Here is a 16,809-nt window from a genome sequence, read left to right on the forward strand (position 1 = left end):
AGTCTTATATCGCGCGCGTATCTCCAGACTCGGACTCAAGGCGCAGGGATCTATTTATGCCGTGTGAGATGGAATTTTTTTTACACAATACATCACGCATTCACATCGACCAGCAGATCGCAGCCATTTCGGCGCATATCCTACTTTTCACGGCCTATTATTCCAAGTCACACGGGTATTTTGGTGGATATTTTTTTATCTATGCCTATACAATTTTGCCAGGAAAGACCCTTTTGTCAATCGTGGGATCTTTAACGTGCACACCCCAATGTAGTGTACAACGAAGGGACCTCGGTTTTTCGTCTCATCCGAAAGACTTAGCACTTGAACCCACCACCTAGGTTAGGAAAGGGGGGGGGGGGAGAAAATTGCTAACGCCCTGACCCAGGGTCGAACTCACAACCTCTCGCTTCCGAGCGCAAGTGCGTTACCACTCGGCCACCCAGTCCTTTTTCCAGTTCCACACTACTAAGTGGTTCCACACACTACTAAGTGGTGTGCTTTGTTTTGAAAAACAGCACGATGGTAAATGATTTTTTTTCACTGTCAATTGACATTGTTTTCGTTAGTTTAACATTACACAATGCCGAACACAAATCAGAACTTATGCAAATGAAGAACACATCTGAAGCCTTTAAGAGTTGTAGTACTCGACAGCACAGGAAACAATCAGGAGAGAGCTTTATCAATTTTTCTGTCTGAAAATCAGAGAAAAAGCAACAACTACAAGCATGAATTTCCAAAAGACTGCAAGAACACGGTTCAAAAAGGGTGTTGAATCATTGTACACTGATAACAAAAAGCGATCTTTAATTCTCACTTCCGAAGTACCTACGTAGCTTTGTGGGCGTTAAACGTTATCAACCAAAATGTCTGAGGATCGCTTAATTAAAACACATCATATATTATTAAGCAACAAACAATATTAGATTATCACACCAAGAAAGACAAATCACGCCGGGCTATTTTGATTCTGTTGTAACTTTTTGACATCACAATCGCAGAAAATACAAGAGAAAACGCAGACTTGAGACTCATAAAGAACAAATATTAGGCAGGGAAACTATATTTGGCAGTTTTACATCTGTCTCTGCACACCAAAAAGACACAGAACTTAACGCGATCCTTAATTATTATTGCACTTCATGATTACTTCCCCGAAGATAATAGGGGAAGAAAAGAACAAAAGATGACATCAATAATTATATCCAATAAATGTCATTTTAATTGGTGTCTTCTTTGACCATGGTAGGAATACATTGCCGTTAAGCTTGACTTGTATGTAAGTCAACGACTGACCTTGAAGAGGGAATTCAGATTCAAACACAAGTGCATACACCTTGTCTTCATTCACACAGAAGCAGCAGTTAATATGCATTTCAAACAAAATACGTCACGTGACACTGAACTGGGTCATTTTAACAAACAATATGGTTTTGACAGCATTTGATATACAATATAGACTCTCTCACACAATTCCAAGGCTGAAATGTTCTCACAAGCTCACTCTCATAATGATGCAACATCAGACAGGACTACCTATAAATCATACAATATGGTACTGCAGAACTAGCCCCAGCGACCACCTTTCAACAACGACCACTTTCCAACAATTACCAGCCCAACAGGATCCCCGACGTGGTTTTGTTCTGGGTTTTTTTTTTCTTTTTTTTTTTTAGAATTCACCTTTCCACAGCGACCACCTGTCCTTAACGAACACTTTTGGTTGGTCCTTGGAGTGGTCGCTATCGACAGGTTGAACCGTTCCTCTGATGAAAGGACACCCTTGGAACCAACAAACACGACACGACATAACTGCTACTGCGGCCAAATCCCTCGCATGTCGTTCGAGACGAATGACTTTCAACTTATAAGTCCGTCGGGGTATTCACCTGTCAATACCTAACTGATTTAATCAATATCTATGAGCAGGCCTATCAGAACTCATACGTGTATTTAAGCGTTATGTCGAAGTTTAAAACCAACAAGCAGGCCTCGACCGAAGTTGATCGTTCCTTTTCGGTAGGTTTAAAGGATTTTAACGGCTTTCAAGAATACTAATTTCAGAACGTTCATTTTTAACGAAATATCCTGACTGCCTACGTTTCGTTCGATACTCGGTTTCTGACTGCCTAATTTTTGCTTGGTCCTCGGTATCTGACTGCTTAATTCTCACGTGATAACGGGACCTTTTTCGATTTATATGCCGAAATCAACATAGAGACCACATTTCGGATCATCTTAGACTTACTCATCAAGCCGAACACACACACACACACACACACACACACACACACACACACACACACACACACACACAGGCACACGCACACGCACACGCCACATCAAATCAATAAACGGGTAAATAAACAAACGGATTAAACAAACAAACGCGCATGCTTTTTCAATTCCTCTCACGGTAACTCTTCAAACTCATGCTTTTGGACAAAACTTGTGAAATGAGAAGACATGGCAACGGACAAATTTAAATGAGATCTGCACGGATTAATTTGGCAACACAGGACTTCTCAACAAAGAGGATTTTTTTTTTAAACTGTTAGTGGTGAATGGTTTCAAAGCCCCACACCCTATTCTGAAGTGGGTGTGAAGAACCGTGCAAGTGGTGAGATTTTCATCCCTGCCTGTCTCCATGCAGTCGAGCTTTTCAAAGGTGCCTTCCTTTTCGTGTAAACTTTCATCTTCACCACAAGGGGTCTGTTCGGGCTATTATTCCACAGGATAAGAGCACGACTAGCTTGGACACATACCAAAAGTTAACAGCCTGGCTGCTTCCCGTTTTGAAATGCGATTTTTTGTTCTAGTAAAATCAGTTTTCAGAATTACATGTTATGTCACAGAGAAACTAATTTCAGCACAACCCCCCCCCCCCCCCCCCCCCCCCCCCCCCAGCAAGTAGACAGGCTGCACATATTTGGCATGCGTCCAAGTGCAAGAATGCTCCTACCCCACCTGAAAAACTTAGACAGACCTTTGGTAATTTAAAAGATAGCTTGCAAGGGAAGGAAGGCACCTTTCAACTAGTATCCTCGTCACAAAAACAACGACAAAAACAACAACAACAGCAACAACACTTGAACCTTGGCCCCTTGTTTTACAGAAAGCAACAAACAGAAGTCAAGCAAATCATTACAATTTTATCGCTTAAAGTAAATGAACATATAAGTAGTACTTGTTGCTCTGTTAGAATCAATTAATTTGATTCCTTGTTTCTCCGGTATTTGTTTTCAGCACAGACCAAATTGCTCACATTCACTCAATTCGCACATTGAACTAGGTTTAATCTGGTAAACAAATAAACAGAATTGGTGTTTGTCGTATCCGCAGTAAAAACCAGTTTTTGTACTTTTCGAAACGTCATCCAATCACCATCAACATGATTGCAGCCATCCCGTGCCGATATTTCGTATTGAAGCGCTGGCGTTGAGAGTGGGAACACTTCTCAAACAGCGACTGAGACAGTTGCGTAGGGTTTTCTCAAACCACGAAATCTTTCAATAATGTTCTGGCTGAGCAAAGTTTCCAAACGGCTCCATCGAACTGTACAATCCAATAATAATAAATGCCTACAGCATGAACAGATTCTTGTCTAGTGTATCATGTGCGTTACATGTTGTTCAGCCCAAGGGTCAGCTGTTACCGTCTCTGATCAGCAAGCACAAACACCTTGATCCCACAATAATATACATACTGCCACAACTATAAGCTTTCTGCCACTGTGTTCCAACACAATTCTTGTGTATTCAGTACACACATCACAGGAAATACGCAAGAATTGTCACTGCACGTTTCTCAGTTTGAAGCAAAGAACAATGACGCGCATACATACACTATCCGCAAGACAATCTGCAACCACCGAGTTTCATCTGTGGAATTCGTAGGAAATTTAAAATCATCTCGTTTCGACAATTGTCAACAAATTTATTTTTTCTTCAAATCACCGCAATTCTTGTTTTCAGATTAGTCTGTTGTAGTAGCTCATGCCATGGTCTCCAGTTTTTCTGCTCATAAAATTATGTTCTTGAACACCACTGAACTCAGTCACTCTCAATCAATAACTGAGTTGTGCCCCTTGATCCAGAGGGTCGTTGAGAGAGCACACACGACGAAGCAGCTCCAAATATTATTCTTTTTTTGTTCTAAAGTGAGAAGCAGCAGATTCTGCAGCGACCTCAGCCATTATTGCGTATTTGTTCTTGAATCATCTGTGGATTCTCATTTAAGAGATGAGTTGTGTCCCTTGAACGAGAGGGCCATTGAAGTGACACAACCAGTCGAAGCAACTGCGATCACCCTCCATTGAAGTCTGCAGTGTGCTGGCTCCGGGAGCTTGTTCTGCCGAGTCCTGTCCACCCTTCCACATTGCTTATCCAAATTAGATTATCCGTCTGTCTACAAGCCCATTCAACCTGTAACTTTCAAGTTCAAGTTCCCTGCTGATCCAGGCCAGTCTATCAGCATAGGGTAAAGTTCTACCACGAAGCAATTCCACACAAACTTCAATTTCATAGACATAATTATTGCACACATCGATGGTACCTATGAGACATAGGGCATGCATTTGAATAAAGTGAAGATTCCCCGGTAGCTTTGCTGTATCTGTGGCAATTTAGCCTGTATCAATGCGTATGCTCAAAATGTCAAATTGTCAGAAGAAGCAGAAATCACAGCGTATCACAAGAAATCAGTTTTAACTTCACAAAACTGTGTGGCCACCTTCAAATACTGAATGTTGCCTGGTTAAACGTATTTTCATGCCGTTCACTTTCATACATTTTGAATCGGTATAGCGATTAAACGACAGCACGGATCACAATGACGTCATAGTCAATCGACAATAAACAATGTGAGAGGAATGTAGATTACTTCAGTAACAATTTTTTGAAAATATCAATCACATTACCCACGTTTGTATGGGTTAACTAGTACTTTCACATTGAAACTGTTCCTGAATCATGTGTTCTCCACATGTATTTTTTCATTGACGCTTTTCATTAGTCATGTGTGGTCTTCAATGCAAGACATGCTATAGAGACTCCAGTGAATATAAACGATGTTCCAAACGCTATTCAAGTCGGGGAATCACAGAAAACACACGCCTAATTATGCCCTGTTTCTTAATTTTGAACACAGTTATTATATGTTTTGGGTTGATGACAATGTTCTCACTCAATCCAAATATCTTCGGTGGGGTGCGTGAACGCCATATATTCCTGGTAGAACCGTTTGAATGCGTTCCTGAAAAATAAAGAGAGAAAAAAACCCACGTTAAGACAATTGATGACCGGGAAGACTTCGTATTTAGGGCACACTGTGTTTGTTATTGTTACACCCCCGGTATAGGGGTGTGTATAGGTTTCGGTCGATGTGTTCGTGTGTTTGTGTTCGCATATAGATCTCAAGAATGAACGGACCGATCGTCACCAAACTTGGTGAACAGGTTCTATACATTCCTGAGACGGTCCTTACAAAAATTGGGACCAGTCAAACACACGGTTAGGGAGTTATTGGTGGATTAAGATTCTACAAGGACTTATAGAGAAACATATTCATGGTCAAAGGGAAATAACCTTTTCAGTTGGTGGCAGTGAGAATGGGTGCAGTGAGAATGGTTATTTCCCTTTGACCAACGGGGGTGTTTTTCCTACCTCGAAGGAATTTCTTGTTGTTCTTGTTCTTGCTGTTATCGTAGTTGTTTTAGTATAATGTTGTTTGTGGCACTCTGTGTTGTTGTTGCTGTTGTATACTGTTATTTGAGCGGCATTGTGTTTGTGTTGCTGTATTTGTTGTTGTTGTTGTTGTTGTTGTTGTTTTTTGTTTTCTTGTACAGTGTTGTCTGGGAAACACTTTATCTGCTGGTGTGTAAACCATATGTAATGTGTTCGTACGTATGATCCTGTATAAGAACAAACACAATCAAACATACCAAACCAAGCCAGTTAACTGAGCCAACCAACCAACCAACATTTTCAAGCAAACGAAAAAACCAAGAAAAGGGTATTAAGTAATGTCACATTAATTGAAACGGACATTATCATTTTGTAACAGAACACCAATGTCTGTCTGTCTTTGGACACTTTTGCCAGCCCCAAAATGGCGTTTACATTCCGTTCACTATAGAGACAAACATAGAGTGGAAAGGGGGATAAGCGGGAAAAAAGAGGAGAGAGGAGGGGAACAAATTGAAAGTGGAATGATACAGAAGGGGGGGGGGGGGGGTACAAGTGATTGTTAGCTGATATAAGATGTCACCGTCGCGATATAACCTTCGTGGTTGAAAACGACGTTAAAACACTAAATAAAGACAGAAAGAAAGAAGATGTCAGGAGGAATGAAATCAAAATGAAGAGAACGTCAAAGACAAATAATGTCAAAAGAACAAGAGCACACACTCTGCAGATTCACAAAAAAACAAATTCTTGGCGACCGAGTGCCCTTTTCAGGACGCAGATTTAACGATTTCAGCCACAAAGAAAATCGATCAGCTTGAAATTATGTCAGTCACAAATCCCCAGGCAGCACACAAAAAGTTAATTCTCTTGCGTGACCTACTTGTGAAGTTCCATCTAGAAAATGTCAGCATTGATCTCCTGACATTCTCCTGATCTCCTGACATTCACCTTGCACACAGTGCATATAATGGAATGTAAGACCCAGGGTTAATAGGAACAATAAGTAGAAATTTGATGCCAGGGGTTCTGGAGCTTTTTGTTATTCATCAATTTGTTCTTTCTCTTTAGTGTTGTTGTTTGTTTTGAAAATAATTATTACACTTTCCACATCTACTCAAAATCTCAAAACGTTTCCTAATCTATCGATTAAACTACTCCTCACCCACAGTTTTCCTGAATTTTTCCCCAACCTTTCGACACTGAAAGCGAACCCTGCTTTGCATTCATATGCTTCACATAATGCACAAAAGGTTAATATCATAAGCAGACGCTTGTGCTTATGTGCAATAGTGCACGTGCACACAGTCTATGTCTTACCCCAGTGCGTCCCTGGCTCTGTGTGTTGACCTATCGCTGTGGAAGACGTGACAAGCAAAGCGTGCTTCTCGAGGATGCTTGGTGATGAAAGCAAAATACCTGCACATACAAAATCGTACCGGATAAACATGTGTGCACATTTTTTTTTTTTTTTTTTTTAACAGACAAGGAGTGCTTGTGCATGTACACACATGTTTGTTGTGTTGGGGGAAAACTAAATAAATCTTATCGATCTGATAAGCTTGTACGGGACATTAATAAGAAGTCCTTAAAATTGCTGCTCAGTATATGCCAAGAGATTATACATGTAGATTCAAAGAACACGCACGCAAGCACGCACACAAACACGCACGCACGAACGCACGCACGCACGTTCGAACGAACGCACGCGGCTTGGACACACACACACACACACAGACACACACACACACACACACAGACACACACACACACACCCACACACACACTTTAAACCTACCTGTTGTTGCTGGGGTGTGTGCCACAGAAGGAGATGTTTTTTAGTGCAAAGAAGTTAGTAAACTTCTTGCTTTCATGCTGAAAAAAAGAAAACAAATTTGTTAAAAACTGTTATACAGTTCACGTATATATATAACTAGATGAATACCCGCTTCGCCGGGTAGCCGGCTTCGCCGGGAAGAAGTAGAGCCGTACCCGGCTTCGCCGGGTGAGTGGCGCACCGTACGCCGGCTTCGCCGGTTGAGTGGCGCACCGACGCCACACGAAGGAAGGGAGATAAACGCGCAAAACACTGGAGAAGATAAGGAAGAGTAATACCCGGCTTCGCCGGTATGAAAGCGTTGTGGACAGTGACCTTCTAAAAATAGTAACGGGAATATGGATTGAGCGTTGTGGACAGTGACCTTCTAAGCATAGTAACGGGAGTATGGATTGACGCCACACGAAGGAAGGGAGATAAACACAAAACACTGAAGATAAGGAAGAGTTACTGGGAATGGATCTGGGAAGATGAACAGAAAAACCAAAATCGGTTCAGCGCTGCGCGCTGAGAGCACGTGTTGAAACTTCTCATCGACCAGGTTGTGTCCGGGGTCTACCTGCATATGCCCACCAAATTTGAAGCAGATCCATCGAGAACTTTGGCCGTGCATCGCGAACACACAAACACACACACACACACACACACACACACACACACACACACACACACACACACACACACACACACACACACACACACACAGACAGACAGACACAAGCCGTATATATATATATATAGATGACGTATATAAATGGCTAGTAAGTTAAATGGGGTGGTTTGGCTTGAGTTACGTATATAGAACCAATTCTGTGGCACGACAAAATTATTGTTTTTAGCATCAGCTTGTAACTTACACAGCAAACAGTTAGTCAGAAGTGTACATGGTTCACGTCCATAGAAAGGCACGATTTACGAGCAAGGAATTGGGTGGCTGCTCTTGAAATATACAAAAGAAAAATAGTAATACCGAGTCAACAGACCGGCACGGTTGGCCTAGTGGTAAGGCGTCCGCCCAGTGACCCGGAGGTCGTGGGTTCGAACCCCGGCCTGGTCATACCTAAGACTTTAAAATGGGTCGTGGGTTCGAACCCCGGCCGGGTCATACCTAAGACTTTAAAATTGGCAATCTAGTGGCTGCTCCGCCTGGCGTCTGGCATTATGGGGTTAGTGCTAGGACTGGTTGGTCCGGTGTCAGAATAATGTGACTGGGTGAGACATGAAGCCTGTGCTACGACTTCTGTCTTGTGTGTGGCGCACGTTATATGTCAAAGCAGCACCGCCCTGATATGGCCCTTCGTGGTCGGCTGGGCGTTAAGCAAACAAACAAACAAACAAACAAACCGAGTCAACATTTTTTTTTCTTAGGCATAATTTGACCTTCTCAGCAAGAACGGTTGTTAGTTTGTACTACAAAGCTATGTACTAGTGGAAATCACATTGTACTAGCATTATTGTAACGTATTAACAACGTTCCTTACACTTGCAACTCCTTCGAACCTCCCCCTCCCCCTCCCCCTCCCCTCCCCTTCCCTTCTCTTCCACTGATGTGGTAAATATGACAATATAAACAAGCAAACACCAAATTAAAGGCGGAGTAAGCCTCCCGTAAACCATCACAGATACTGTCAGGCTTTTACACACAGTACAAACACCCTTCCATTTGAACGCTCACCAAACGGGAACATCCTAGGTGCCCTACGTAAAGAGCGAGCAATTTTTAAAGAAATAATTTTGCGCCGATTGCTCAGAGACAATCGGACCGTGGTGCGTTTTGGCGCTAGACCTAACTTTTAAAATCTAAATAATAAATTGACAGCTTGTTATGTACACAAACATTCTTAAAGGTGGTCATCTACATTTTTGCTTTTTTTTCCATAATCTTATGGTTAGATTTCGATACAAAATTATGTCAAATGATGAATGAACCATGGGGAAAAAAATTATAGAAAAAAAAAATATATGTAAAAAAAAGATTTTATTTTTAGGTAGCGTGACTCACGCTTCCAATATTTTGTTGTCTGTTTGCTGAGAACATGTGCTTTGCCTAAAAATACTGACCAATCAAATTCATGTCACTATGCCACGCCCAAACAAGTGCAGCAACAGTTTGACACTGGAGAGCTGTCCACGCTTTTTTATAAACGCACGAAATGCACGGGATTTGAGAGGAGTTTTGCGCTTGGCATTTTCAAAATTAATAAGGATATCATACTATGAGTACTACGCTGGAATACTACAATGAATTTTCAAACGGCTACACTGGCTTCGTCTTTCTTGATCGAAAGGGGGTGTATTGTTGATATTGGTAGATAATAGACTCTGCATTTTAATGGTCAAATGGCGATTTTGGTATAAAAATGTAGACAAGGACCTTTAAATCATAAAAGAATTCTTTTTTTATCAAGACAAGATCAGTACAATTCGAAGTTTTGAAAGTTTGAAAAAAGAAAAGCCCGGAAGCAGGATCGCGCACGGTCGTGGTTCTCGTAGCAGACGACGGTTTAGAGGCATCGCCAGTTCCTCTGAACAGTCAAAAGCCATCGCTAGAGTTCTTGTGAACCACAGCCGTTTGTTTTGTGGATAGTGAGAGGTACATAATAACGTGCTATTGCAGATAAGCTCACATCTAGTCGCATTCAAATTACTAACTGACGACTACATTGTGAAAAAGGGAAACTGGATCACACGATTTACGATGGCTCAGGGGTAAGATAAACCACGCAAAAATAAATTCTTTGAAAATTGCTCGCACTTTACGGAGGGCACCTAGGATGGTCCCGTTTGGTGAGCGTTCAAATGGAAGGGTGTTTGTACTGTGTGTAAAAGCCTGACAGTATCTGTGATGGTTTACGGGAGGCTTACTGTGCCTTTAATAATAAATAAAATAAAATAAAAAGCAAAGCCTACATGCAGAAAGATCGACTCACCCCTTCTTTGCTCTTGTCGAGCATTCGGATACCATACTGGTTGATCTCCAGAGTGCACAGAGAGGCTGTCTTGACATTACGGCCCTGCTGGGCTACCTGGAATAGGAAAAGCGCTAATGCGTGTAAAACGGCCTGCGTAATGGCACGGCATTTACAACGTTCGAACCTTAAAGTGTGTGTGTGTGTGTGTGTGTGTGTGTGTGTGTGTGTGTGTGTGTGTGTATGTGTGTGTGTGTGCGTGTGTGTGTGTGTATATATATATGTATGTGTGTGTGTGCATATATATTATATGTGTGTGTGTGTGTGTGTGTGTGTGTGTGTGTGTGTGTGTGTGTGTGTGTGTGTGCGTGCGTGCGTGGGTGCGCATGTGTGTGTGTGTGTGTATGTGTTTAGGCGCGCGCGCGCGCTGTGTGTGTGTGCGTTCTTAGTTTCAATTAGTAAGTCCTTTCTCAAGGCTTAATTAAAGGAAAAGTCCAAGGTTTAGGGTCACTTTTGATACGTTGACCCTCTTAATTCATCAACCACAAATGCGTGTGTAAAAATGAACACAGAAATCCAAAAAGTATACTTTGACTCGTTTTTGGTTGTTCTGAATCGTTCCATCGCGCGCGCAGTCTTGGCTCATGACCTTGTGCACATACGTGTGCTACGTCACGAGCCTTGAACAACAAATATGGCCGGCTCAAGCAGTGAGGAAGACAAGTGGAATACGGACCGGTTTTCAGCCAGCCTGAGGTTTTAGCGTGCCCGTTTGAGCCTCTTCGTCGTCAAAATGCTGGCGAGGCCACAAGGAACTGCTTGAAACAGAGCCAGCATAAGCGGCAATACGAAATGGTATGTGATTCTCTTTGTTGTGATGTTGAAACACTAGTCCTTGAACTGCCCAGTTTAGAATAAATGCTTCCACAGTTGTTCACACGCGACTATCCTTATTTTCTCTTTCTGAGTAATTCTTCAGTCACACAACGAAACATGTAGACATCAAGTTAACATTGCGCAAAGCCTGTTTCTTGCGGACAAAACTGCAATTATCCTGGTATTTTTATTTGCGACAGTAAGACACTACATGACATCGACACCACTATAAACAGTGAAACTTTTTTGAAATGGCGGTGGGCTGCTTTCATGTGCTAATACTAGATCTAATAGTGATCCTGACATTTTTCTTGCGAAACGGTCAAAGGGAAGTAATAAATGAATTTAGTTTTTTTAAACGAGCACACGTGATTTCCGATCTCAAACTAGATCTGAAATCATAAGATTTTCTGAGCAGTGGCGAAACGCTGATGGCGTGATATCGCAAGCCGTTTTGGAAGCAAATAAGCACTGTCAGTGTCAGACATATGCTGAAACACGATTACAGCAGTTCAAACTTTTTGATTATTGATTTTTAGGAGTACGCAATATCGGACAGTCACACTACAAAAAGACAATGCGTTAGTGCATAGATCGGTATTCTCAAACGTCACGAACACTGAACAGACAGTACGTTGCTACTATATATTTTACTGTATTAACAAAACCTCACAGTCCCATTAAAAATGTGTGGTGTGTGCCGAAAAGCAACCATATGAGATTCAGTCAGTGGGACCCTGAATCTACCTGGGGTTAAATCGGGTTATTGACTCTCATTGCATGAATTTTTAAACTGAATACTGTATATAGGCTACATGTACTACTGTTCGTGTTGTTTTTGTGATCCACTGCAATTTATGTGTATACCTTAGAATCTCAAGGTAATTTTTGAACGGGGCATACCGAGATGATTCATTTTGCCATGATCACAGAGTGATACGTGTATTTTGCTTATCAGGTGTCAGTGCAGAAACTCCAAGAGGGAACGAAATTCAAATATCTGGAAAACCTGGATGAGGAGATAGACAGGCTAACAGCACATCCTCCTATGTTTGCTCGGACATATACTACCTTCAAACTGCATACTATGCGTACACACAGGAATATGGACGACTTAACATTGATCAAAATGGGTAAGTAACACAACACAAACAGATGATTTCCATTATGATAGATTTATTTATCTGAAACTGAAAGTAAAATTGACAACAGAGTGTACAATTTGTTTTCAAATACGAAAATATCACATTGGGTTAAAAAAAAACACACCAACATATATCATTAAAACTATTCTTTATTTCTAAACACATACATATCAGCATAGTTTATTCATGTAAACATCCTCATTTCGGTTCCCAGTCTATCTGAAATCAAGGTAAGATATGCCAAAAAAATAGCGATCACACAGTGCTTCAGCATGAATTTGAAAACCTGCTTTACGTCACATAGACACAGCGTGTCTTATGATTCTATCCACCCTCTCCAAACAAACACGTACACGTTTTCTCGGGTACGAATGTCTTAAAAGCTCAAACTAAGCTGCTGTTTTATTCTGTCTTGCTTTGCAGGAAATACAGGCACGTCGCTTACCCATGACAGGCAGCTGGTGCGCTAGCGAGTGGGGTTTCTAGGCAGAAGCATCAGAGTACCATTACCAACCTGAACCTGTGCAGTCAAAACAATCAGAAATACTTTCCCAAACGGATGAAGAGTGGGGTTCAAACTCCCTGAGCTACAGAAGGCTGAAATATACTTTTACAAATCGTGTGACTGTGTTGAACTAGTATCTTTGGTTGAACAGATTCCTGCGTGGTTTGAAGATACTGAGTTGTCACGTGGTCCAGTACATGGTTCACATTCTGCAACATTTTGTTCCAGACTTTTTCCAGTGTTGGTGTACTCCAGCATCAGGTACCGTAGTCAGTCCATGAGCCGGTCAGCATAGCTTGTGTCCAGTATTTTCCGTTTGCCTGTTGCCTGAAACATGGTTTTGGGGAAGTAACTAACGATCTCTGCACACATTTTAACATGTGAATAAGAACAGAAAAGTTTGTCAAAAGTATACATAGTTTAATTTGCATTTACTTCAAGACCAGACTTTCTTTTCGTTCATTATTTCTTCATAAAGATTCTGGAAATTAACAAAATGTTTCCCCCTATCAAGGCCTCCTAACTTTTTTTTAAATGCAGGTCGGTTTTTTGTCATCTGTGCATTACTACCTCTTGCCACCCGTGCGGTCATTGCCACCAGGTATCTCAACAATCAAACCGTCTATACAGGCATAAAGGCACGTCCTTTTCCAAAACAGGATTGCTCACTACACAGATCTGCGAAGACTTTTACATGGAGAAAAAAAATCTCTTGACTTGAACATATACCAGGAATAAACATCCTGACTGGTTTTTGGAGCTGGATTTTTTAGGGAATGTTTTACACGTGTGGCGTTTAAGAAATTAATTCATAAAATTCTACATTCGCAAAGAGAGTACTCATACTGTTACAGAGTGTTGAGTTCTGGTATTTTTCGAAACGGAAGGATGGCCACATCCCATGTAAAAGCCTGGTAAGATTTGAGATTTTGAACCCAATCGTTTACACGGGAAGGGCTGTCGAAGGGCTGTCCATTTAAGAGGAGGCATCCATGCCTGGATGAGAAATACACTGATAACACAGAAAAAGCACGAGTTTAACCTGCATATTCACAAAACTGGTTCAGAGGTCCGGCAAAGGGAACACATGTTAGTTATTTTAAGAGAACATCACGAAGACCGAATTATTAAATTAAAGCCTTTCTGCAAGAATGTACATCTTCTATGAATTATATTCTAAAACGCCACATGTGTGATTCATTCCACACACAAAATCCAGCTCCAAGAAGCAGTGAGGCTGTTGATTATTGGTATGTGTTCAAGTCGACAGATGATTTTACCTGTGTAAACTGAGCCTTGGCAGATCTGATATAGTGAGCAAAGACCTGCATTTTTTTTAAACGTGTTCAGAGGCCTTGAAATGGTTAAACATTTTGTTTATTTCAAGTAGTCTTTATGAAGAAAAAATTAACAATAAGGAAGGCACATGGGTTGAAATGCAAATTAGATTCCTTTTGACGAACTGTTTATGTTCTTCTTCATGTGTTACATTATGCGTACGTAGATCGCAAGATATTTTCGAAAAAATTCATAGATAAGCCAATCTGCAAACGGACAAAAATTCACAATATAAATTTATGAAGCCAATAAATTTGACTCGAGAACAAAGCTTATGTGTTTGATGTGCATGGGTATGAATGTTGAATGAGTCCGTCAAAGATACCCTCCATGTCGCCTCACAGTGGAACCTACCATTAAAATTATACCACCTTAAATTACCTTGCTCTTTCAAATGTACTGCTTAAACTTCTTGAACATGCAACTCTTGCTGTCTACCACAAAGACCATCAGGTCAACAACATACTCGTGAATGTTTTGTTTTGGTCTATAATTAAACATTTCAGAAAATACCCTTTTTTATATTTTTTATTCGGAAGCATACTGACTTTATTTGAAACTACTTCGACAGATATAGTTTTGCAGGTTGACGGGAGGTGAGTTACGAAAGAAATTCAATCCATATGTCGCTCAGCACAGAAAGCATAAACGATTAACATGAGTAGAAATGAACTTGTACTTGTTTTCATAATGTATTATTTGGATGGTATCTGTCAAAGACACTTTCTCGTTTTTTGCAAAGCTAGAATAAGGCACTAATTTTCAAAACAAACCAAAAATCTTACGATGAATGGCACGTTGGTTTTCTCCTGTGGTGATTCTGGACGGTAGGAACAGGACTGGTCAACAGTTGCGTTGTGATCACGGAGAACCGGGAAATCTGGAATGCCGAATGGTCACGGTGTCAGTGTCTAGTGACCTGTTCTGATCAGTGGCCGTGAGTGATGATGAAAGGTCTGGAAGTAAAAGAAGAGAGAAAATGAGTGTGAGTATAAATCAATTCGAAAGTATGCTTCTGATCTATACAGTACATTGAACATTTAGACACCCTCTGGAAGTCGTCTGGATGTGTATCCATGTTGTAGCAATTAGACTGGTTTTGCGTCTCTCAGTCAATGCAGAAAGATTAATTCCCTGCACAATTCGTAATCTTCTTGTCTCTAGCATGCAGGTGTCTGTTTATCTTACCGGTTGCACATCCACCAAAAGTTTAGATCTGGTAAAAATAGCATTAAGCCATGATTCCAGCAAACGCTGCCAATTTCATGAATTGATATCAGGGGATAGTTTGCCACTGAATAGAATAGATAACGTGACACACGCATTGTCTTACGTGTCCACAACCCTGACTACTTTTTACTCTTGCTCTTAGCTCAGCTCAGACCGTTCTGTAACTTTGTAGATCTAGCCTGTGGCGCATCTGTACTCCAGCGAATATCAGCTGGACCCAGACACACTGTTCTGCACCAATTCGTATTCGCTGCGCAGCAAAACAATGTTTACGTGTATGCATGAAAATAGAAGCATGTACTCTGACCTTCAACGCATTCCTTCTTGTGAGATAATCCGCTGTTCGTATGTCGCCTCGGAGTTTCGATGGCTCGTCGACTGTACCAGCCTCGCGTAATACTCCCCTTTCCGGACTTTTATGAAGGGAAGACACTGCCAGTGGTCAAAACATTTGTTTCAGGGATGAAACGCCAACTTTTGTGCTGCAGAAAAATTGCGAAATCTGTGTCCAGAAAGTGCCCGACACTTTGAAATCTGCACGCTTGTGCTGCACACATCTCTTCCATTTCCACAAGAGACTCAGAGTTTTGTGAGGGAAAGTGTGCTATGAAATGCCTGGGAACATTGACGAGTTGTTGCTGTTTGCGGCTGCCCTCCACCGAGGCATTCTTTTCGGGCATACAGTGGTGACTTTTCTGTGTGAAAATCAAGCTGGTACTAGTGGTAGAATCAACACAATAACTTGTGACGTCACAGTGTACCAACGTCACAGTGTACCAAAAATCACGTGACCACTACTTGACCCCAGGCGACTTGTCTTGGTTAGCCCCGCAACACTAAATCTGCAACTACAACAACAACAATTTTTTTTCAATTTTTAAAATATTTTTCCAGAGATGTTTGTAACATTTGGCATTCGATTTTCAAGTTTTGGGGGATATTTAAAAACCTTGGACTTTTCCTTTAAATGTGATATTTCATTAATTATAGACGTTTTCAGTTGAAGCGACTTTCCATCCATCACATTATATTGTACTTGCAACACAGAGATGTAATATATGTTCTGCCGCAATTCTGAGGTCATTGTTGTTTATAACCTCGATATCCTTTGTACAAGTCTGTATCGTTCTGTCAGTGTAGTGTTTTTCATAAGGCATTGTACACCTGTGCGAATGATGACCAACACGACGGCAATTACGAAAGGTTTTTATGCTATTATAGCACATTCAATTCTCGTTCTATTTGTTCTCCTCAAGTGCTTCCAAGACTCTTAAACTCTATA

At 41.1% G+C, this 16,809-nt stretch overlaps 1 protein-coding gene and 2 long non-coding RNA genes across 4 annotated transcripts in view; 1 reads left to right on the forward strand and 2 right to left on the reverse strand.

Moving 5' to 3' along the window:
• Nucleotides 1–2,909: 2,909 nt before the first annotated feature.
• Nucleotides 2,910–16,809, reverse strand: part of LOC138962156 (pneumococcal serine-rich repeat protein-like) — a 29,723-nt gene continuing 15,823 nt past the window's right edge. For both annotated transcript variants that reach the window (XM_070333882.1, XM_070333881.1), the window contains 4 exons: nucleotides 10,455–10,550; nucleotides 7,486–7,562; nucleotides 7,008–7,106; nucleotides 2,910–5,256 (listed from right to left, as the gene is read on the reverse strand). In XM_070333882.1, the coding sequence (XP_070189983.1) occupies nucleotides 5,184–5,256; nucleotides 7,008–7,106; nucleotides 7,486–7,562; nucleotides 10,455–10,550 (345 nt within the window). In that variant the 3' untranslated portion in view covers nucleotides 2,910–5,183. The remainder of the gene's footprint in view (nucleotides 5,257–7,007; nucleotides 7,107–7,485; nucleotides 7,563–10,454; nucleotides 10,551–16,809) is intronic.
• On the forward strand, nucleotides 10,917–14,199 carry LOC138962163 (uncharacterized). Its single transcript, XR_011454421.1, has 3 exons — nucleotides 10,917–11,288; nucleotides 12,268–12,442; nucleotides 12,878–14,199. It is a non-coding gene; the product is annotated as an uncharacterized lncRNA (long non-coding RNA).
• LOC138962164 (uncharacterized) lies at nucleotides 12,586–16,495 on the reverse strand. Its single transcript, XR_011454422.1, has 2 exons — nucleotides 15,083–16,495; nucleotides 12,586–13,286 (listed from the first exon to the last, which is right to left on the reverse strand). It is a non-coding gene; the product is annotated as an uncharacterized lncRNA (long non-coding RNA).

Source organism: Littorina saxatilis, linkage group LG3, assembly GCF_037325665.1.
Source record: "Littorina saxatilis isolate snail1 linkage group LG3, US_GU_Lsax_2.0, whole genome shotgun sequence".
Taxonomy (NCBI): domain Eukaryota; kingdom Metazoa; phylum Mollusca; class Gastropoda; order Littorinimorpha; family Littorinidae; genus Littorina; species Littorina saxatilis.